This window comes from Mustela lutreola, chromosome 15 (genome assembly GCF_030435805.1).
Source record: "Mustela lutreola isolate mMusLut2 chromosome 15, mMusLut2.pri, whole genome shotgun sequence".
In the NCBI taxonomy this organism is placed as follows: domain Eukaryota; kingdom Metazoa; phylum Chordata; class Mammalia; order Carnivora; family Mustelidae; genus Mustela; species Mustela lutreola.
In genome coordinates this window covers 5904888-5926577 of record NC_081304.1, presented here as the reverse complement: position 1 = coordinate 5926577, position 21690 = coordinate 5904888, and the positions used below count along the sequence as shown (strand labels likewise).

At 45.9% G+C, this 21690-nt stretch overlaps 1 protein-coding gene across 1 annotated transcript; it reads right to left on the bottom strand.

Annotated features, from left to right (window-relative positions):
- Positions 1-1025: 1025 nt before the first annotated feature.
- On the bottom strand, positions 1026-17948 carry JPT1 (Jupiter microtubule associated homolog 1). The gene is made up of 5 exons (XM_059147959.1): positions 17740-17948; positions 8717-8859; positions 8281-8378; positions 7169-7187; positions 1026-1296 (listed from the first exon to the last, which is right to left on the bottom strand). The coding sequence occupies exons 1-5, from the start codon at positions 17793-17795 to the stop codon at positions 1148-1150; spliced, it is 465 nt and encodes a 154-aa protein (XP_059003942.1). The 5' UTR covers positions 17796-17948; the 3' UTR covers positions 1026-1147.
- Between the last annotated feature and the right edge of the window lie 3742 nt (positions 17949-21690).

The window sequence follows — 21690 nt, the reverse complement described above, 5'->3', positions numbered from 1 at the left end:
GCCCAGTGTGGGGCTCAACCCCAGGACCCTGCGATCATGACCTGAGCTGAAGGCAGACGCTTAACGACTGACCCATCCAGGAGCCCCTAAACCTATTTTCTTTAGAGAGAGAAGCCCACTTCTCTGGGTTTTCATTAGTTTGTCTTGACTTGAATGACTCATCAATCCTTGGGCAACAGAATTTAGAGTAACAGAGAAAAAAGCAACTAAACAGGTAGAACATTGAAACAGTCTCAAAAAGATGACACAGGACACAATGTTTCAAAATTGGTACATTGTTTACTTTAAGCAACAGTCCAGGATTGTGAAGTACAACACACATTTTAAGGATACTTCAGTTCAAGGTCAAGCACCAGCATCATGCACACAGCTTCAAGTTACCGAAGAAGAGCATTGCCCCCTTGGGGTCTGTTTACCACAAAGACCCACTTCTGTGTGGTCACCGCCCTTGCTTTGCTTACCACTTGGAATCTGTCAGCTTGAGCGTACATGGAAGCCTTCCTCTGCGTGAGAGCAGCGGGCTTAGCTCGTCATTAGTTGAGTTAGTATCTGGCTTATCTCTTAAGGTTCAAAAATGAAAAAGGCAGTTTTTTGCTTGGCAGGCAGCAAGGCATATGAGGCGCAGGCCTCTACTGTTCCATATGGCACAGGGAGATGCTTTTAGCAAAGGCCACTGACAAGGTAGGCCAACAATGAGGAGGTTTGGCGTAAAGACAACCCTGTGTTTGGGGGCCTGAAGGAACGGTGCCTGTGGACTGTTCACTGGTCTGTCCAATCAAGGCTTGGTCAACCCAAGTAAAGCTGACAAGAAAAGGGTTTTAAAAACCTCAGTACAAAAGATCCTCTAACACATTTGGAACCAAATTGTTCTTAAAAACACTGTACTAAGTGTCACAAAACTTTCCCTCCAATCTACTACTAGAAAACACTCATGCCATGGCCTACAGACCCAGAGGAATCAGGACAGAGAGAGAGAAACCTGTTCTTTGGGGGGGGGGGGGGAGAAAAAAAAAGACAGCAGTACATAAAGTGCTTCTTTTTTAATGAAACAAATCCAAAAGATGTACAGTCAGGCTCAAGTTGTGCAGTTCACAAGCATGGAGGAAACAAAAACAAACAAAACGACAAGAGTTCAAGAGAATCGGAGCTAACCCAGGACGAGGCTGGACTTGCCACCAGGGGGATTTCTTCGGGATGGCACTGGGGCCGGAGCCACTGGACTGGGCACAGGGGCAGCGGGCACAGGCTTCTCCTCGCTCTGCCCCAGGCTGGCCTGCAAGTCTGTGTCCACGTTTTCTAGGAAAACAGAAGAAACTTAGGGCTAATAATTATTTCTAGGTAGAATGAAGAATCTTAAGATTTTCTTGAAGGATGGTTCAGATCATACCTAGAGGTATCAAAGCATACACAGAGATAACAAATCATACCTAAAGAAGGCAACAATCGTTCAACTATGTCCCCATAACCCAAAACCAACCACCGTCAGTCTTTTTGTCATATTTGTACCCAGGCGCTTTTCTATGTGTGTTCTTTTTTTTTTTTTAATTTTTTTTTTTTTAATTTTTATTTATTGACAGAGAGAGATCACAAGTAGGCAGAGAGGCAGGCAGAGAGAGAGGAAGGGAAGCAGGCTCACTGCCAAGCAGAGAGACCGTTGCGGGGCTCGATCCCAAGACCCTGGGATCATGATCCGATCCGAAGGCAGAGGCTTTAACCCACGAGCCACCCAGGCGCTCCTGTGTGTTCTTTTCTAAAGTATACACAAACAGGAAGATGTATTTTGGGTTTTTTGTGCGTTTTTTTTTTTAAAGATTTTATTTATTTATTTGACAGACAGAGATCACAAGTAGGCAGAGGCAGGCAGAGAGAGAGGGAAGCAGGCTCCCTGCCGAGCAGAGAGCCCAACGTGGGACTCGATCCCAGGACCCTGAGATCACAACCTGAGCCGAAGGCAGCGGCCCAATACACTGAGCCACCCAGGCGCCCTTTTTTGTTTTTTTTAAGGTTTATTTATTTGAGAGAGAGAGAGAGAGTGCAGGGGAAGGGGCAGAGGGAGAGGAAGAGAGAGAATGCTCAAGCAGGCTGCCTGCTTAGGCACAGAGCCCGACACGGCTTTGCACACCAACCATTTAGTAATCACTTCACTTTAAAATTTGCCAGACTGGAGCACCTGGGTGAGGCAGTTTCCAAACTTGGAAAAGTTTGTTTGTTTGTTTTCTTTTTCTTTTCTTTCTTTCTTTCTTTCTTTCTTTTTTGGAAAAATCTTTGTTCCAAGTCAAAAGTGACTGCAGGGGCGCCTGGGTGGCTCAGTGGCTTAAAGCCTCTGCCTTTGGCTCAGGTCATGATCTCAGGGTCCTGGGATCGAGCCCTGCATCAGGCTCTGCTCAGGAGGGAGCCTGCTTCCCCCCCACTCTCTCTGCCTACTCTCTGTCAAATAAATAAATAAGATCTTAAAGATTAATTAAAAAATTAAAAAGTGACTGCAAGGGCGCCTGGGTGGCTCAGTGGGTTAAGCCGCTGCCTTCGGCTCAGGTCATGATCTCAGGGTCCTGGGATCGAGTCCCGCATCGGGCTCTCTGCTCAGCAGGGAGCCTGCTTCCTCCTCTCTCTGCCTGCCTCTCTGCTTACTTGTAATTTCTCTCTGTCAAATAAATAAATAAAATCTTTAAAAAAAAAAAAAAAAAAAAAAAAAAAAAAAAAAAAAGTGACTGCAAAATGCTGGGCCTCATTTCGGTGTTAAAACATCAAATTCAATTCAGGTGCATATTCTTTCTTTCTTTTTTTTTTTTTTTGACAGAGAGAGAGAGATCATAAGCCACCCAGGCGCCCCAAGAAATGTACTTTAAGTCCTTCAAAGACTAACCATTAAAAGTTCATGTTCCTGAAACCCCTTGTACCAAGTTTTAATTTGGCCAACTTTGATACTGAGAAGTCCAAGGAGGAAGAGGTCTAAGATTGGAAACTCAACAAAAAAAAACTCAAATAGAAAAAACAACAACAACAAAAAACTCAAATAGGGGGTCCTGGGTGGCTTAGCAGGCTAAGTGTCTGTCTTCAGTTTGGGTCTGCTCAGCGGGGAGACTGTGTCTCCCTCTCCCCCACCCCCCTGCTCGTACTTTTTTTCTCTCAAATAAATAAATAAAATCCTAAAAAAAAGAGAAGAAAACCTCAGAAATATGCTACTGCTGCTTTTGACATTACCTTTTATAAACATTTGGAACTTTCTATAGAGGTAACATAACACATACAATGTTCTATACTATCATCAACCAGCAGTAAAAATCAGTCTGAAGGGACGCCTGGGTGGCTCAGTTGGTTAAGCAGCTGCCTTCGGCTCGGGTCATGATCCCAGCGTCCTGGGATCGAGTCCCACATCGGGCTCCTTGCTCGGCAGGGAGCCTGCTTCTCCCTCTGCCTCTGCCTGCCACTCTGTCTGCCTGTGCTCGCTCTCCACCCCTCTCTCTCTCTCTGATAAATAAATAAAATATTAAAAAAAAAATCAGTCTGAAGCTTTCCAAATTGACAGTCCTGACAAACAACAATGGAGCGAGAAAGGGTCACCCCACCCCCCTCCGTTTCCCGTTGCCACACTCTTGTTGCACAAATAAGTATCTCTTAAATATGTCCCATTTACTGTAAATACAAACAAAACCCAAAACCCGACATTCTGAAACAACCCAAGATGGATGATTACAGAGCATAACTCCACCTGAGCCAGCCTATGGAGTTAAGCAATTTTCTTGGTGCTGCTAGAAGTTGGCCTCACCAGTACCCAGGCTCCAACAGCTCCCGTTGTCTGTCTGCATCAGGCAATTAGGAGTACTTCCAAAGGACACAGCTCATTACCTTGCAGCCCTACCGTGGTCATTTATTTTCATAAAATGATTTTTATTTTTACCTTTTTTAAGATTTTATTTATTTATTTATTTATTTGACATAGAGAAATCACAAGTAGGCAGCGAGGCAGGCAGAGGTAGGGGGGAGCAGGCTCCCCGCTGAGCAGAGAGCCCCATGTGGGGCTCGATCCCAGGACCCTGGGATCATGACCTGAGCCGAAGGCAGAGGCTTTAACCCACTGAGCCACCCAGGCACTGCTTTAAGACTCTTTTTAAAGTGATCTCCACACCCAAAGTGGGCTTGACCTCACAACCCCACGATCAAGAGTTCTATGCTTCACAGACTGAACCAGCCAGGTGCCCCTCCATTAAACTATTTATTTCATTTTATTTATTTATAAATTTTAGGTAGGTTCCATGCCCAATGTGGGGGCTCGAACTCATGACCCTGAAATCAGGAGTCTCATGCTCCACTCACAGAGCCAGTCAGGAGCCCCTCCATAAAATGATTTTTAGATAAATCAAGCTCACACCCACCAATCTTATGTCTGTCTTTCATTATTAAGGGAACAGTTTTGTCTTTCATGACTAGATAATATGCCAAGAAAGAAAAAAAAAAAAAAAAAGCACATACGAAGAATAAACAATTCTTAATTTAATTTAAATGCTCCTTTGTCTACTCAGAACTACTCCAGCCAGAAAGAATGAGGCTAGTCTGTTACTCCATCCCTTTAGTCTATAATGACACAAGTACAGGAACTGAGAATAAGGCTTTAGAAACTTATACAGAGGGGCGCCTGGGTGGCTCAGTGGGTTGAGCCTCTGCCTTTGGCTCAGGTCATGGTCTCAGGTTCCTGGGATCGAGCCCCGCATGGGGCTCTCTGCTCAGCGGGGAGCCTGCTTCTCCTTCTCCCTCTGCCTGCCTCTCTGCCTACTTTGATCTCTATGTCTCTGCCAAATAAATAAATAAATAAAATCTTTAAAAAAAGAAAAGAAACTTACAGAGGACCTGACAGAGAAAGCTTCTGTCCGTTGAATCTAATAACTGAAAAATGGGACTTTAAACACAAACATGTCTACTAGAATAGCTAACTTATATACTCCTGACTTGTCTTTCTTCCTCGGCACATCAATGAGCTCAGTGAACGGACACATCAGAGTAAATGATAAAGTGCTTATTATAAGGATGAAAGAATTAGAGCGTCGAGAAGTGCAGCAGGCTGTCTAACTTGCCTAAAGGCGGGAAACACTTCGACCTAAATCCCATGGACCTTCTCCCTCTGCTGCAGATTTCCCACGTGCTCCCTTTAGCCATTGCTGTATTTCATTCCCCGAAAAAGGAAGGCAATTTTCCTTCTACCCCCCAAAAATCTGTCTTATTTAAACTGAGTAGGAACAAAGAAAAAAATAAACTGAGCAGAGTAGCTTGACTTTGAAGCAAACCTGGCAACAGGACTGGGGTTGACTTCTCCCCACCAGGCGGATCTTGAATCGTTATGCCCTTGTCATTTCATGACAAACGAACTCAAAGTAAAGACTGTCCGACTACACAACTCAGGGTGCTGTTTACCTGAAGAATCTCTAACAAGCTGAACGGGGGTGAGAGAGGAGTCATTATTAGCAGGAGAAATGACACATTTTTTCCTAACTTCATCAGGGGCTCTCACATATTTCTTCAGGCTCCCCAGATTGCTAACTCTATCTCCTGTCCAAAAGTAGGGACTAAAGATGATTCTTGCTAAGTCAGGTCTGATGAGAAGTACTTCAGAACACGAAAAGCAGCAAAACTGAAAAGGCCTGAAGATTTCTTTACCTCCAGAAGAGTCTCTGCAGACGGAACACACTGGACACGAACAATAACCTCTTCAGTCCAGTGAGAAAGTGACTCGTGCACTGAGGAGAAACCCTGGTAACGCTCACAAGGGTTCAGGAGATCCTTCTCCCTCCACGCCCACCAAGAAACCCTGTCCGAGGGGCGCCTGGAGGGACCTCTGACTTCAGATCAGGTCCATGATCCCAGAGTCCTGGGATCGAGCCCTGCATCGGGCTCCCTGCCCAGCGGGGAGTCTGCTTCTCCCCCATCCCTCTGTTGCCCCCCCCCCGCCCCCACTCGTGTTCTGTCTCTCTAAAATAAATAAATAAGGGGCGCCTGGGTGGCTCAGTGGGTTAAGCCTCTGCCTTCAGCTCAGGTCATGATCTCAGGGTCCTGGGATCGAGCCCCGCATCGGGCTCTCTGCCTGCTTATGATCTCTCTCTGTGTCAAAGAAGTAGATAAAATCTTTTTTTAAAAATTTAAAAATAATAAATAAATAAATAAAATCTTTAGGAAAAGAAGAGAAGAGAGGAAAGAAAAAGGGGAGGGGAGGGGAGAGAGAGAGGGCAGGAGAGGAATCTGGTTCTTAAACCTGTTCTCACAGAGTGTAATGGGAGGAAGAGGTCCCGAGGAAGCAGCCTCTTCCTTCTGGACCAGACAAGGCCTTCCGGCGGCTGCATTTCACTGAGTCAACTTTCACCCGATTCCTACTGCCTGACACACACGAGGCTTTCATTACACGAAGTAATTCTCTGGCACTTGTTAAGGAAGATTCAATAAATACTTCAAAGATTGACTATCATTAAATAAATGATTATAGCTCATTTCCACATATAATTGGTAACATGGATGCTGAGAATTTACATCTGCCCCCTAAGTCATCATCTGTAAGATCACAGAGGTACCCGTGTCTTGCTAAATAAGCACCTGAGCATAAAAATCAAACAAACTTGGTCATTAAACGTTGTAGGCCAAGCTTGAAATGCCAGCACTTATTACTAAAAAGCTCTCATTAAGAGTAACAGATGCTGGGGCTCCTGGGTGGCTCAGTGGGTTAAGCCTCTGCCTTCGGCTCAGGTCATAATCCCAGGGTCCTGGGATCGAGCCCCACATGGGGCTCTCTCCTGGGTGGGGAGCCTGCTTCCTCCTCTCTCTCTGCCTGCCTCTCTGCCTACTTGTGATCTCCATCTGTCAAATAAATAAAATCTTAAAAAAAAAAAAAAAAAGACTACCAGACACCAGCCTGACTACCAGACACATATAAGTGAAAGACTCCGTTTCCTGTCCCTGCGGCATTTCTGACATGGTGCTCACCGCAGCAGATACACATGCGGCCGTGCTCACTAACTTCCCGGTTTCATTTTTCTTTCCTCCAAAGCCAGTGCGCGCAGGCGCTTGGGGCAAAGCCAGGTTTCACTCCCCAGTCTCTTTTTCCCCAAGACACAATTTCAATTTCAAATTCCAATCTATGCTAAAAACCATTTACAGAACCAGAAACCAGGGCTTCGGGAGGACTCACCATGAATGTCGCCTTCTCCCTGGAAAAGAAAAGAAATTTAAAGTTTAGTTCAGTTTTTATTTTTATTTAATTAAGTATTATTATTATTATTATTTTAGTAATCTCTAATTTTAGTATATGTGCTGCCGAAGCGAGCACTTTTTAGTAATCTCTATAGCTGACATGGGGCTCAAACTCATGACCCTGAGATCCAGAGTCACATGCTCCTCTGACTGAGCCAGCCGGGTGCCCCTAAAAATTTACTCCAGATTTTAATTTTATAACAAGCAAATAAAGCAGTCACGGTTCTGACAGGGTACTATCTGTTTGAAACCAAATATGAAATTTCATTTTGATGCAGTCAAGTTCAGGGTCAGGCCGCAACACGATTCCATTACGACTTGTACTTACTTTTGGACAACGCTGAACAAAAATGCTACATGACAGGTTGCCCCAGTGCCAGCAATATCCAACACACCAAAAAACGTGAACATTTACGTCAGTGACCTAATATCAATTAGGATTTCAGAGGATCCTTTAATCAGAATGGGAAACTGGTAAAATTTATCCTTCCATATTCTCTCTCCTTTCTCTTTATCTAGCTGTTGAAGGGCCTCTATAAATTCCAAAGCCCCACACAGGTCTTTCCACACTTGCATCGCTGATGCCTGTGTGTGCTCTGAGGTCCCTGCTTCCAGACACATCCCTGGGGGCACTGGGACCATGGTCCTCTGCAAACAACTGAGGGTAAAGCCCAGGCTGGAGTCTTGTGCAGTTCAGCTCAGAACAACAGGGCAATGTTTGCCAACAACAGGAACAATCTCTGAAGTCACAAATGCTACTACATATGAGTTACGTAGGAAGTAAGTGTGCTCCATTAGTTCCCGAAATCAACAGTGAAGGAGAGAGACTAATCCTACTGATAGAAGAGACATCTGAACAGACTCAGATCACGTCACCTCACTTTTCCGACTTTATTCTTTATCGATCTTCCATTCCCAATATGGCCTCCGTCCCTCTCCTAATTATGTCAGACTCCAGTGGCAGAACTGACGCTCTTAGTACAACAGGAGAGAAGTGAATTTCTAAACTGTATTAACCTCAAAGCCCTTGTCCCGTGTTGTCACACTGACCTTCAGATCTAAGAAGTCTCCAGCGTTCGCTTCAGAAGAGTTCCTTCTCTGGGGTCCAGATGACTCAGAATCCTGTCGGCCACCACTAGACTTGGCACCTAAATTAAATCACACTTTCTTGAGGAACGGACAGAACTAAAGCAAAAACACTGCTTTCATGAGTGATGTTCGTGTTAGTCTCATATACAAAATGAGCTAACACTGTTAGGAGGGTTAACTGAGAGCTTAAAAATCCCACCAAATAACCCAATTTGACCCCAGTCCCTATTCCGACCCCTCGAGACTTTTTGGTCCCAGTCCTTCCTCCACTGACAAGCTTTAACTGTTGTTGATCTCATTATGGTTGAGCTGGATTTTGCTCCTCACAGAAAACCAACTGTAGTTACTCATGCTGGGTCTGTCCCTTTTGACCAGTGACCACCGATATAAGCAGTACCTGCCGACTTGGCCCAGGAAGGAGGATTTTCCTCAGGTGTCCCGAAGATGCTAGATGCCATTTTGTTCCTCCTCACAGGCTGTTCTGTTGGTTCATCAAAGCCTAATGAAAAATTGGATCCACCGCCTGGAGGCCGCAAAACCCTTGGAATAATGGCAAAACATCCATTTCAGGTCATACCAAAGACTTCTCGGCATAAATGTCTTCAAACCCCTTTCATTTCATTTCTCTCACCCATTTGTTCCTCCTACCCCGCCCCCAATAAGGGAGAGGAATTGATTCATCATGGTATAAATTCGGCACTGGATCACACCAGTTAGAATGGACAGTCGTAGACAGACAAGAATCAACAGTGTTGACAAGGATGTGGAGAGAAAGGAACCCTCACGCATGGTGGTTGGTGGGAATGTAAATTGATGCAGCCACGGTGGAAAACAATATGGAGGGTCCTGAAAAAACTGATAATAGAAATGCCATATGACCCAGTAATTCCACTCTGGATATCTACCGGAAGAAAACAAAAACACTCATTTGGAAAATATATGCACCCCTAAGTTTACTGCAGCATTATTTACAACAGCCAAGGTATGGAAGCAACCCAAGTGTCCACTGATAGATGGATAAAGCAGATCTGGTACAGACAGATGCACAGTGGGGTATTACGCAGCCATAAACAAGAATGAAACCTTGCCACTGGAGACAACATGGAAGGATGCAGAGGATATGATGCTAAATGAACTAAGTCAGACAGAAACAAATACTACATGGCTTCACTTCATGTGGAACCTAAAAAAACAAACCAAATGAACAAACACAAAAACCCCAGAAACAGACTCACAAACACAGAGAACAAACTGGCCAGAGAGGCCAGGGTGGGGGGGAATAGATAAACGACGGGGAGGGGATTAAGAGGTTCCAGTTTCCAGGTATGAAATAAACAAGTCACAGGATAAAAAGTACAGCAAAGGGAATATACTCAATAATGTTGTAACAGATTTGTGTGGGGACCCACGGTGACAGCACTCACCAGGGTGGGCATCTCATAGTGTATAGAATTGTCGAACGCTGTATGGTGTACACCTGAGACTAATATAATACTGTATTGTCAACTATTCTCAATAAAAAGACTTAATATTTGCAGTAAGGTTGTCTGATGCCCAAAGCAGCTGAAACAGCCTGGTTCATGTCCCCTTTTAACAAAGACCTACCAGACCTCGCCTAATGGGCGTGGCTGGATATATTTGCAAAGAAGTTTGGAAGCACATCTCTTTATTTATGTATTCATAACGCACTTCCACTTTTATTTTCAACAAAACTAAAAACGCAAGAGTATACATGTAAAAGTTGATCATTTTGGAAACCCAAGGAGAGCTGATGATAGTCTCCTCCTGTCTTGGTGTCACCAGCGAGCCGCATTTACACACCTGTAAGGCACGCAGTGTTCTCACTAGTAATGACAAGGGACCAGCCACAGGAGGAAGTCCACAAGAGACACGGGCGTAAGACTCCCAGCATCTTCGATTACCAGGCACCACTGGACACCCTCTACAGCTTTCAGTTCAGCAATGAAACCCAGCACTTGGACATTTCCAGAGCGTCCTGTCTTGGATTGATCAATGTGCTTCCTCCCTGGAAGAACTCAATTTAACTTGTCCCGTCACTACTCAGAAAGAGAAATGGACATGGTCTTACGGGATGATTTTCTAACTACTGATTCTATTCCGTTATTGGGGATAGGAGTAGTCTGGTCTCCTTCTTCTTAATCAGTTTGAGAAATATTTTTACAGGAGGATGTCCATGTCATCCAAGTTTCCAAATAAATAACAGTTTTCATTTGCATACAGCTCCTTACATTAGAAAACGAAGGAAAAATTAAACACTTATGGGGTAAATTCCCTTCTAAGTACCCCTCTAAGGGCATTCTAAGTCTTGATTTTTTAAAAACTACTGTTGCATGCTAAATGTTTTCTCACTTCCATTATTTTTTCCTTCAGCGCATACATCATTGAAGAGTACATTTATGTTTCCAAATATAGGGGTTTTTTTGGTTTATTAATTTCTAGCTTTTAACTATAACACAGACAACTGCCTGTATGACATGAGTCCTTTGAAATTTGAGGAAAGGTGCTTTTAAAGCCTAATATGTGGTCAACTTAAGAAATCTATATATGCTTGAAAAGAACGTGTATTTGCCAATGTTCTATAGATCTACTAGGATAAAGCCTGCTAACTGTGAGTTGTTCTAATCTACTGATTTTTAAGTATGTTTTATCACTTAAGGAGAGAATCTATTAACAATTCCTACTACAATGAAGAGTCTGTCAGTTTCTCCTCAGAATTCTGTCAGGAGTTTTCTCCCAAAAAGACTGCCACTGGGGACGCCTGGGCAGCTCAGACGGTTAAGTGTCCGACTCAGTTTCAGCTCAGGCCATGATCTGAGGGTCGTGGGATAGAGCCCCTGAGCCCACGCTCAGCAGGGTCTGCTTGAGGATTCTCACCCTCTCCCTCTGCCCCTCCCCCCAGTCACGCGTGCACTTCTTCTGTCTCTAAAATAAACAAATCTTTAAAGCAGAAGAGGGGCGCCTGTTTAGCTCAGTCAGTTGATCGTGTGACTGTCGATCTTGGGGTTGTGAGTTCAAGCCCCATGTTGGGTGTAGAGATTACTTAAAAATAAAAAAAGTAGAGGAATCACAAGAGGAAAATGGGACAAAAAATACTAACAGGCAATTTAAAAATGTGGGTAGCCTCTAAACATTAAAAATGCAGGGTGCCTGGGTGGCTCAGTGGGTTAAGCCGCTGCCTTCGGCTCAGGTCATGATCTCAGGGTCCTGGGATCGAGTCCCGCATCGGGCTCTCTGCTCAGCAGGGAGCCTGCTTCCCTTCCTCTCTCTCTACCTGCCTCTCCGTCTGCTTGTGATTTCTCTCTGTCAAATAAATAAATAAAATCTATTAAAAAAAAAAAAACATTAAAAATGCAATCCCACTAGCAAATAAGTGAAATTTTTAAAAAGGATAGGGGCGCCTGGGTGGCTCAGTGGGTTAAACCTCTGCCTTTGGCTCAAGTCATGAGCTCAGGGTCCTGGGATCAAGCCCCCATCATGCTCTCTGCTCAGCAGGGAGCCTGCTTCCCCACCTCACTCTCTGCCTGCCTCTCTGCCTCCTTGTGATCTCTGTCAAATAAATAAATAAAATCTTTAAAAATTTTTAAAAATAAAAATAAGAATAAATAAAACAAAGGGATATGTATTTTGCTTATTAGACTGGTAAATATGAAAAAATGACAATTTCCAGCATTAATTAAAGTATGAGAGTATAAATCTCTACGAACTTTCTTTTAAAAAAATATTTTTTTATTAATTTGAGAGAGAGACAGAGACAGCGAGAAGCACAAGCAGGAGGGCAGGCAGAGGGAGAAAGACAAACAAACTCACCGCTGAGCCGGGAGCCCAACGCAGGGTTCGATCCCAGGACCCTGAGATCATGACCTGAGCCGAAGGCTGACGCTTAACCATCTGAGCCACCCAGATGCCCCAAATTTGTACAAGCTTTCTAAAGGATATTTTGATAGCATATGTCAACTGTTGGCTTTTTATATGAACTGGCATTTCTACTTCCAGAAATTATCCTTATCGGATAACCAGAAATATGTACAAGGACACTCCTATAAAAATGTTACTCTATAAATAAAATTGGTAATACCCTAACTGGCCCTTAGTAGGGGGTTTAGTTATCCAAGCATGTCCATACAACAGAAAGCTGTATACATCAGGGTCAGATTTACCTTCACTGGTAGATGTCAGAAGTTATTCAAAACACAGTGAATGAAAAACGTTGGATAACAGAAGGGCAATCACGTGTTACATAGAACAATGTATATACTGAGAGATACACTTATCTAGCTGTGTGACCTTGGGAAAACTGCTTACCCTCTCTCTATGCTCTGGTTTTCTCTGCAAAGAGAAGAGGTTCACAGTAGCTGCCTTGTAAGGCTATTCTAAGGATAGCCTATAGACTCTGCCTAGAACAGAACCTGGAACACAGACAGCTACAAGATACTGCATCAGAACTAAAAGCACAAACACCACAGTGTTATCCAGGGTTTGTGCTTTCAGATGAATTTCAGTGTCCTGTTTTATACTTCATATTCTTCTGGATTGCCATTAATCTAAAATTCTTCTTTTTAAGATTTTATTTATCTGATAGAGAGCACAATTGGGGGAGCGGCAGGCAAAGTGAGAAGCAGGCTCCCTGCTGAGCAAGGAGCCCCACGTGGGGTTCGATCCCAGGATCCTGGGATCATGACCTGAGTCGCAGGGAGACTTTTAACCCACTGAGCCACGTAGGGGCCCCATTTTATTTTATTTTTTTTTTAAAGATTTTATTTATTTATTTGACAGAGAAAGATCACAAGTAGGCAGAGAAGCAGGCAGAGAGAGAGGGAGAAGCAGGCTCCCTGCTGAGCAGAGAGCTCAATGCGGGGCTCGGTCCCAGGACCCTGAGATCATGACCTGAACCGAAGGCAGCGGCTTAACCCACTGAGCCACCCAGGCGCCCCTAAGATTTTTTTTTTTTTTTTAAGTAATCTCTATACTCAACGTGGAGCTTGAACTCACAAACCCAAGATCAGGAGTCCCAGGTTCCACCAACTGAGCAGGAGCTCCAGTCTAAAATTCTTTTAATGGCAGCTTCTGGTTTCCGGAATTCCCGGACACTCCTATCAACAGTCCTAGCTTTCCCCCTGGCCTCAGCATGTGCTTGTCTGTGTGCACCCCTGTGCCCTCGCATCTTGCAACAGAAACCCTGGCCCTCTGCTCCCCCGCCTGCAGCGGACCCTGGCCTGCGCTCCCTAACGCCGCACCCCTTCCTACCTTGTTCCTCCTCCCCGCAAACTAGCAGGAGCAAGCCTCGGTTAAGCCCAGCCGGGGGCACCTGGGTGGCTCGGTGGGTTAAAGCCTCTGCTTTCGGCTCAGGTCATGATGCCAGGGTCCTGGGATCAAGGCCCGCATCAGGCTCTCTGCTCAGCAGGGAGCCTGCTTCCCCCTCTCTCTCTGCCTGCCTCTCTGCCTACTTGTGATCTCTGTCTGTCAAATAAATAAAATCTTTAAAAAAAAAAAAAAAAAAAAAAAAAGCCCAGGCGGGACTGAGGAGATGTGACCAACAGCAGGGCTCGCCATCTTATCTAGATCTTACCTTCTTCACCAATCCAGCCAAGCCCCTTTCCTCACCTTTCCCTGAATAGTTGGTTAATCTCCACTTTGAAGTATTTACTCCCACTTTTACTACGGCCTAGAGCACTCTCTACCCTTTTTTCAAGGACTCTTCAAAACCTAGCCCATCTCTTAAACCTCCACGTCCTCCGTGAAGTCCATCAGTAGAACCCTCCATAGGCTCAAAGAGGGTCGGGTCTACCTGGAGGAAAGGATGGCAGATCCTCTCCTAATGGTGTCAAGTGCCCGAGAAAGTAAATGTCTTTGGCCTGTGGGTCATGCAGTCTTTTTTTCCCCCCAAGAATTTATTTGTTTATTTGACAGAGAGAGAGAAAGAATACAACCGGGGCGACTGGGTGGCTCAGTGGGTTAAAGCCTCTGCCTTCGGCTCAGGTCATGATCCCAGGGTCCCAGGATCGAGCCCGATGCAGGGCTCTCCCTCTCTCTCTGCCTGCCTCTCTGCCTACTTGTGATCTCTCTGTCAAATAGATAAATAAAATCTTTAAAAAAAAAAAAAAGAAAGAAAGAAAGAAAGAATACAACCAGGGGGAATGGGAGAGGGAGAAGCAGCTCCCCACTGAGCAGGAGCCCGATGTGGGGCTCGATCCCAGGACCCTGGCATCATGACCTGAGCCAAAGGCAGAGGCTTAATGACTGAGCCACCCAGGCACCCATGAGTCATGTGGTCTTCGGAACTATTCAGCTCTGTCATGTCGCACAAAGGCAGCCACAGACAATCTTAAAACGAAGGAGCACAGCTCTGTTCAAATCAAACTTTATTTACAAACATTGCATTTGATTTTCATGTAATTTCCACAAGTCAAGAAATGAATCTTTTTTTTTTTACACCCATTTATGAATATTAAAAATCAGGCACCTGCGGCATTTGGCCCTTGGGTGATAGTTTGCTGGGCTCTGTTCTATCTAATTCAACAGGCTCGCTTTTAATGGCTCAGTTGGTTAAGCCTCTGACTCTTTGTTTCAGCTCTGGTCATGGTCTCGTGGGTTGTGGGACTGAGCCCCATATCTGGCTCCGTACCCCGCAGGGAATCTGCTTGAAATGCCCTCTTTCCCTCTCCATCTACCCCTCTGCCCACTCGCTCTCGCTGTCTCTCAAATAAATAAATCTTTAAAAAAAAAAAAAAAAAAAAGGCAAGTATATCCAGGCATACATTTTATAAAGATGATAATTGTAGGTTTATTTAATTAAGCTGCTTAAATCATAATTAAAGGTGTGTTATAAATTCTTAATAGGCTTTCTCTCATGGTAAAGTTTGAAGCAACCAGCTTTTTATCCCTTGTTCCCCAAATCAACAAAGACACCTGAAATAAAATCAAAATTAACTTGCTTCAATATCATCCCCTTCACTCCCTAGAGATTAGAATGATTTTTTTTTTCCTTTCCATAATTAAACCCTCATGATTTTACCAAGATGAAAATCTCCAGAACCCTAACAGGCTGGGAAATATTTGGGGGTGTTGAAAAAAAAAAAAGAATACTAGCACCCAAACACCAGCTTAAAAAGAAAGTCAAAGCTCTGAGCACCCAACTTTTTTAAAGGTCTGTGTTCCTCCCGCAATAGCAGGTAATACCTACTCCAATGACGTCATTGTTGTAGAGCCCATTTGTAACAGTGAGACATCCCCAAACAAAGGATTTGGATCATAAGACAGAAATTATTTCCGTTTAATTTTTTAAGATCCTCCTATTCTTTCTGAACTAACCCAGGATTACATATTTGAGATTCAACAAAAATGTGCCCATGAACTATGGACAGCAATTTTTTAAAAATTACTTTTTCTTTCTTCTTTCTTTAAACCTCAGAGTTCGCACGTGATCTTTGCAGATCATTCCCCTACTAGCCTAAATGTATAATGTGCTTATGGAGCCAGGAAAATGTTACTGCAGAAACAAGTGGAGAATTCGGTGAGATTACAGAAGAAGGAAAGGTAAGAAGTAAACACAAGGACAAAGCTCTAGTCCTGAGATCACAATATGGGAGGGAAACTGATGACAAAAGGTGAATGAAAACATTTATTCTGCAAAACAAACAAACAAAAATCACTCCTGTCTCCCATTTCCAATATACATATCAAAAAACTAGCATGAGGATTCATTTGACCTGGTTACTGAAATTCTTTATGAAGCACTAAACAGAACTTAACCCCAAAAGATAATACCTGATTTTTTTTACATAATGTGTCGATTTTCACATTCCAATCACTACAGTCTGACCAGCACAAAGTTGACCACATGGCACAAAAGAAAAACCAAGGTTCAGTGTGTTCCAGTGCCCTCTGAAAAAAATGATCTCATTGCAAGGATGACAACAGAAGAGGGAGTGACCAGTATTTTCATAGGTCTGTCCTAATCAAGGTTGCCAACCTGCCAGGACCAACCAATTTATAGTTTTTTAAATCTTTCCCACTCTTTTCCACATTGTATAAGGGAAAGGAATGAGTTGAAAAGGGATGTCAACCTCCCGCCCAAGACTCACTGCTGAGCCCAGTTTTTTGTCCCCAAGTTCTCGAACCCCGGTGAAGCACTATTTCACAGCCGTCTTCTTAGCCCCACAAAATGGCTCCCTTTGTGCCACTTGCCCAGGACCCCAAGGCTGGTCGCACACGACAGCAGGTCGTGATCCATGAAGAACAGATGCCCAGAAAAAGTGGAACCTAAGCTTCCTACAAGCCTTGAGCAGGATCCCAGAAATGTCTGTATCCACCTTAAAAGAACAGCGTGCAATTAGCCGAGACAATGTGGACACCTTCCACCGGTTACAGACCCTTCCACCAAGTCAGGCAAGGGCTTGGAAAAGGGTTCCAGTCCAAACACCCAGTGTCCTCTTCCCCCAATGCTGTAGCAAGACTGGCCAGAAAGGCCCTGGCTTCCCAGGTGGAGACAGTACGGAAGAGACAATGGATGTCTCCGGCCCCGCCCAAGAACAGGAAACCTCCTCCAGCTCGGGAACCCGGGCCAGCGACGAACTCATTTGGCGAACGTCAAAGGGGGAAGGGAAAGAGGTGGGCTGCAAAGACCGAGGTCCGAAGGTTTGAGCGCAGAAAACCCGCTCGGACTGGCTCACCGCCCCCCCTCCTGCGCATTCGGAGGTGGGCGCGGGAGGGGAAGGAGCAGGGGTCTTTCCTTTGTTAGCGGAGGGGAAGCACTTCGCAGAGGACTGACGGCTGGGTCCCGGACGGGCGTGGGGGTCGCAGTGACCAGCCCCGCCCGACCACAAATGCCACCTGCCGGGCGGGCCCCAGCGGGTAGGAGCCCGCAAGACTCGATCGCTGCGGCCGCAAGAGGTGACAGCCGCGCCGGGCGCGGGGCCGCCACCTGCCCCGGGCTAGAGGCATGAGCGCTTGGCCAGGGGTGGGACAATGGGGCCTGATCGGGGCGCCCCGGGGGCTGCCCAAGTACCTGGGGGCCAAGACCACCGCCCTGAAGTCGGGCCAGCCGCGCCGCAAAGGGAAGGAAGCGAACCGTCTCCGCATGGCCTGACTACCAAAATCCCGCAGCACTGCGAGGGCGAGCAGCCCCGGCCCTTCTCGGCAGACCCCTCGCTCGGGGGGCAGGAATGAATGGGAGAGGAGCGGGGATCGGGCGGGGCTGGCGCGCCGGGCTTGCGGGACGGCACAAAGACGGAGCCGACGGCCGAGCCCCGCCGCCCGCCCCGGCACGAGCGCGGCGCCCGAGGCACGTTACCGCCAACGACCGGCCGCCCGGCCTCAGTGGCCCCACCGGGCAGCCGCCCTCCCGCCCCCGCTCCCGCCCCCCGAGCTCCTCGTGGGGCGGGTGCGGCCCCGCAGCCTCACCGGGAGCTATTCCTGCTGTTGGGATCGACTCCCTTGAAGGTGGTGGTGGTGGTCATGGTGCCGAGGAGCGAGGTAGGCTGGAGCGGGAGCAGAGCGCTGAAAGGGTCGGGTCCGAGGGGCGCAGAACTGCTCCCCACCCCACTGCCAGCTACCGCTGCAGGAACCTCTGCCACCGCCTGCCTCGCCGGCCGCAGCCTTTATAAGGCTCGGGAAAGCCCGCCCCCACCCTGCCGGTATTGGCCAATTCAAATAGCCTTTTTCGTTCCTATTGGCTCCCTGGAGTGCCAAGCATCGTGCGGCACCTCGACGGGCTGCCGTGGCCCCAGCTCAGCCTAAACCCGCCCCCTTCCTGGTCAGGGTGTCTTTAGAAGTTCCCCCTCCCCCATCCCCAAATCTAGGCGATGATTGGACAAAAGGACGAACCTGCCCCGCGCTGGGCACAAGTTGTGCTCGCTATCTCTCAAGGAAGTTACCTGACCTAGGGAAAACTCGCCCTGGGCGAGTTGGAACCCACAAGCCGAGGACAGATTTGTCTTTACCATTACTTAACTTGCCTAACTCATGGAGAGACAGTAAGACACGCTCAAGGGATGAAAATTACTGCCACAAACTGACATTCATTGAATACCTACTGTGTGTCCCGTTTGGCAACATGACAGTCTCAAAACAGCAGCACTATGAGTCAGCAACAGAAAGCAAGCCAAGATGATCCCTTTTCAAACGACTGGAAATTCTTCCCATTTTAATATTATTTAGCTGTCATGGGTGGTGCACGTACTGGACCAAAATTACAGTCGCTCCGGTTTGAGGGCCTGTTCTAAGACTGGGTAATGGTTGAGGTGGTGGGGAACAGACACATCCCTTGCTACCAAGACTACGGAGCAGCCCTGGCCTCTGCAGCTGTTTATAACCCTTAAGTCAGGACTCTTCCACCTGTCTGCGTAAATCTATCCCTGCAACAAATGCAGACACCACTTGGAGGGCTCAAGAATGGCTGTTTACAAGATCCTCATAGAGTCTTGAACAAACGAGAATGAAGGCCTCCCCATGTCAGACATGCTTCCTCAAGGCAGACCTTTTTCAGTATCTCCATTGTGTAGCCTCCTTTCCTGGCAGTTGGAAGCTTGTATTCTTGGTTGACCACTCTCCTGGGTTTTCATGAAAATCCAGAGATAAGTTCTCTTCTAGAAGGCATGGATCACATCTGTATGTGCTAACCACTTGTTTGGATTACAATATGCCCATTCTTAAAAGGCTGGACCTAAATTTCCAAAACTTTTATTTTTGATTTTTTTTTCCCAAAACTTAAAAAACAAAAACCCTTCAGACCGAGCTAGACAGTGAGCAGGTGTGCCTTCCTTGTAAGTCAGATAGTTATCAAGTAGGAGGTAAAGCAGTGTGGGTTGGCTGCTATCTCGGGTTCCCATTGGAGAAATCAGAGCTTGAATCTGGATTTCTTTCTGAGAGCTAGTTTCCCATTTGTAAAATAAGGACAAAATAGTATTTCAGTTGCAGAGTTGTGAGGGCTGAATGAGGTAATGTATGGGAAGTGATTGGCTCAAAATGTAAGAGGTCATCAAAGTGATAGCCATGCTGATTGCCAGACATACTTGGAAAGTAATCACAAACTTCTTAATAATCTGAATTTGTCTCTTACGGGTTAAATGAGAGGTTTGGACAAATCTTCCAGTAGGTCTTTGTTTTTAAGCAGCCCCCTTTTGGTCTAAACTTTTGAGTTCCTGCTTGACTTGCCCGATTTCTTCCCTCCCCTGTAGTATAAAAGTTAGTGTGGCAATATAGCACTGGATTGGAAACCAAAAAGCCTAGGCTCTGGTTCTCCTCCCTTAAAGAGACACTTTTTTTTTTTTTTTTAAAGATTTTGTTTGACAGCATGCACAAGCAGGGGGAGCAGGGGAGAGAGGGGGGGTGCTGGCTCCCTGTTGAGCAGGGAGCCTGATGCGGGGCTCCATCGCAGGACTCTGGGATCATGACCTGAGCCAAAGGCAGATAGATGGTCAACCAAATGAGCCACGCAGACATGCCTAAAAAGACACTTCTCTCATAAGAGACACGTCTGGGGGACGCCTGGGTGGCTCAGTTGGTTGGACGACTGCCTTCGGCTCAGGTCATGATCCTGGAGTCCCGGGATCGAGTCCCGCATCGGACTCCCAGCTCCATGGGGAGTCTGCTTCTCTCTCTGACCTTCTCCTCATTCATGCTCTCTCTCACTGTCTCTCTCTCAAGTAAATAAATAAAATCTTTAAAAAAAAAAAAAAGAGACACGTCTGGGCCACTTATGTTTTTTTTGTTTTTCTTTTTTCATTTATACTCTTGAGCCCAGTTTCCTCATCTATAAATGGGGTTAACCTATTTAAGTTGTTGTAAAGGTTGAAAAAGATAATTTTAAGAATGTTGTACTTGGTAGGGACGTTAGGCTGGCTCAGGAAGTACAGTATGCGACCCTTGATCTCAGGGTTGAGTTTGAGCCCCACATTAAGTGTGGAGATTACTTAAAAAAATAAAATCTTTGGGGCACCTGGGTGGCTCAGTGGGTTAAGCCTCTGCCTTCAGCTCCATGGTCTCAGGGTCCTGGGATTGAGCCCCGCATTGGGCTCTCTGCTCAGCAGGGAGCCTGCTTCCCTTCCTCTCTCTCTGCCTGCCTCTCTACCTACTTGTGATCTCTCTGTCAAATAAATAAAATATTTTAAAAATAAATAAGTAAAATCTTTAATAAAAAGATTATGGGGTGCCAGGGTGGCTTAGTTTTTAAGTATCTGCATTTGGCTCAGGTCATGATCCCAGTGTCCTGGGATCAAGCCCACATTGGACTCCCTGCTCAGTGGGGAGCCTGATTCTCCCTCTCCAGCTCTCTGCGCTTGTGTTCCTTCTCTGTCATAAAGAAATAAAATCTTTAAAAAAAAAAAAAAAGTTGTACTTGGTAAACTAAAGCTTTCTATTAGAGCTGTCCCATCCTGGTTGCACATCAGAATAACCCAGAACCTTTTAAGGAATACAAATGAATGCCAGCCCTATCTGAGATATACTGAATTGGAATTTCAGTTGGGCGAGGCAGGGCGGGTAGAGTCTAACCATGGATATCTTTAAGAACCTAAACAGGTCACATGTGGCTTGGGCTGAGAACCTTTGCTTCAAAGGTAAGCGATCAGTCCCAAGAAACCCTTTTAATCTAATGATTTTAAAGAAGAATAAATTACGTAAAGCATATCTGATTAAGGCCATAGGAAAGGCCTGTTTGGCGCATTGTATTTTAAAGTAAAATTGCCAGGGGTAGCTGGCTGGCTCAGTTGGTGGGCATGTGACTCTGGATCTCTGGGTCTGGAGTTCAAGCCCCACATACAGCTTACTTAAAAATAAAATAGAGGTGCCTTGGGGCGCCTGGGTGGCTCAGTGGGTTGAGCTGCTGCCTTCGGCTCAGGTCATGATCTCAGAGTCCTGGGATCGAGTCCCGCATCGGGCTCTCTGCTCATCGGAGAGCCTGCTTCCCTCTCTGTCTCTCTGCCTGCCTCTCCATCTACTTGTGATTTCTCTCTGTCAAATAAATAAATAAAATCTTTAAAAAAAAAAAAAAAAAAAAAAAATAGAGGTGCCTTTGTGGCTCAGGTCATAACCCCCGGGTCCTGGGATGGAGTCCTGCATCCGGCTCCCTGCTTAGCCGGGAGTCTGCTTGTCCCTCTTCCTCTGCTCCTCCCCCTGCTCATGCTCTCTTCTCAAATAAATAAAAGCTTTTAAAAAATAAGAAAGAGGGGACGCCCGGGTGGCTCAGTGGGTTAAGCAGCTGCCTTCGGCTCGGGTCATGATCCCAGCATCCTGGGATCAAGTCCCACATCGGGCTCCTTGTTCAGCAGGGAGCCTGCTTCTCCCTCTGCCTCTGCTGCCATTCTGTCTGCCTGTGCTCGCTCTCTCCCCCCCTTCTCTCTGATAAATAAATAA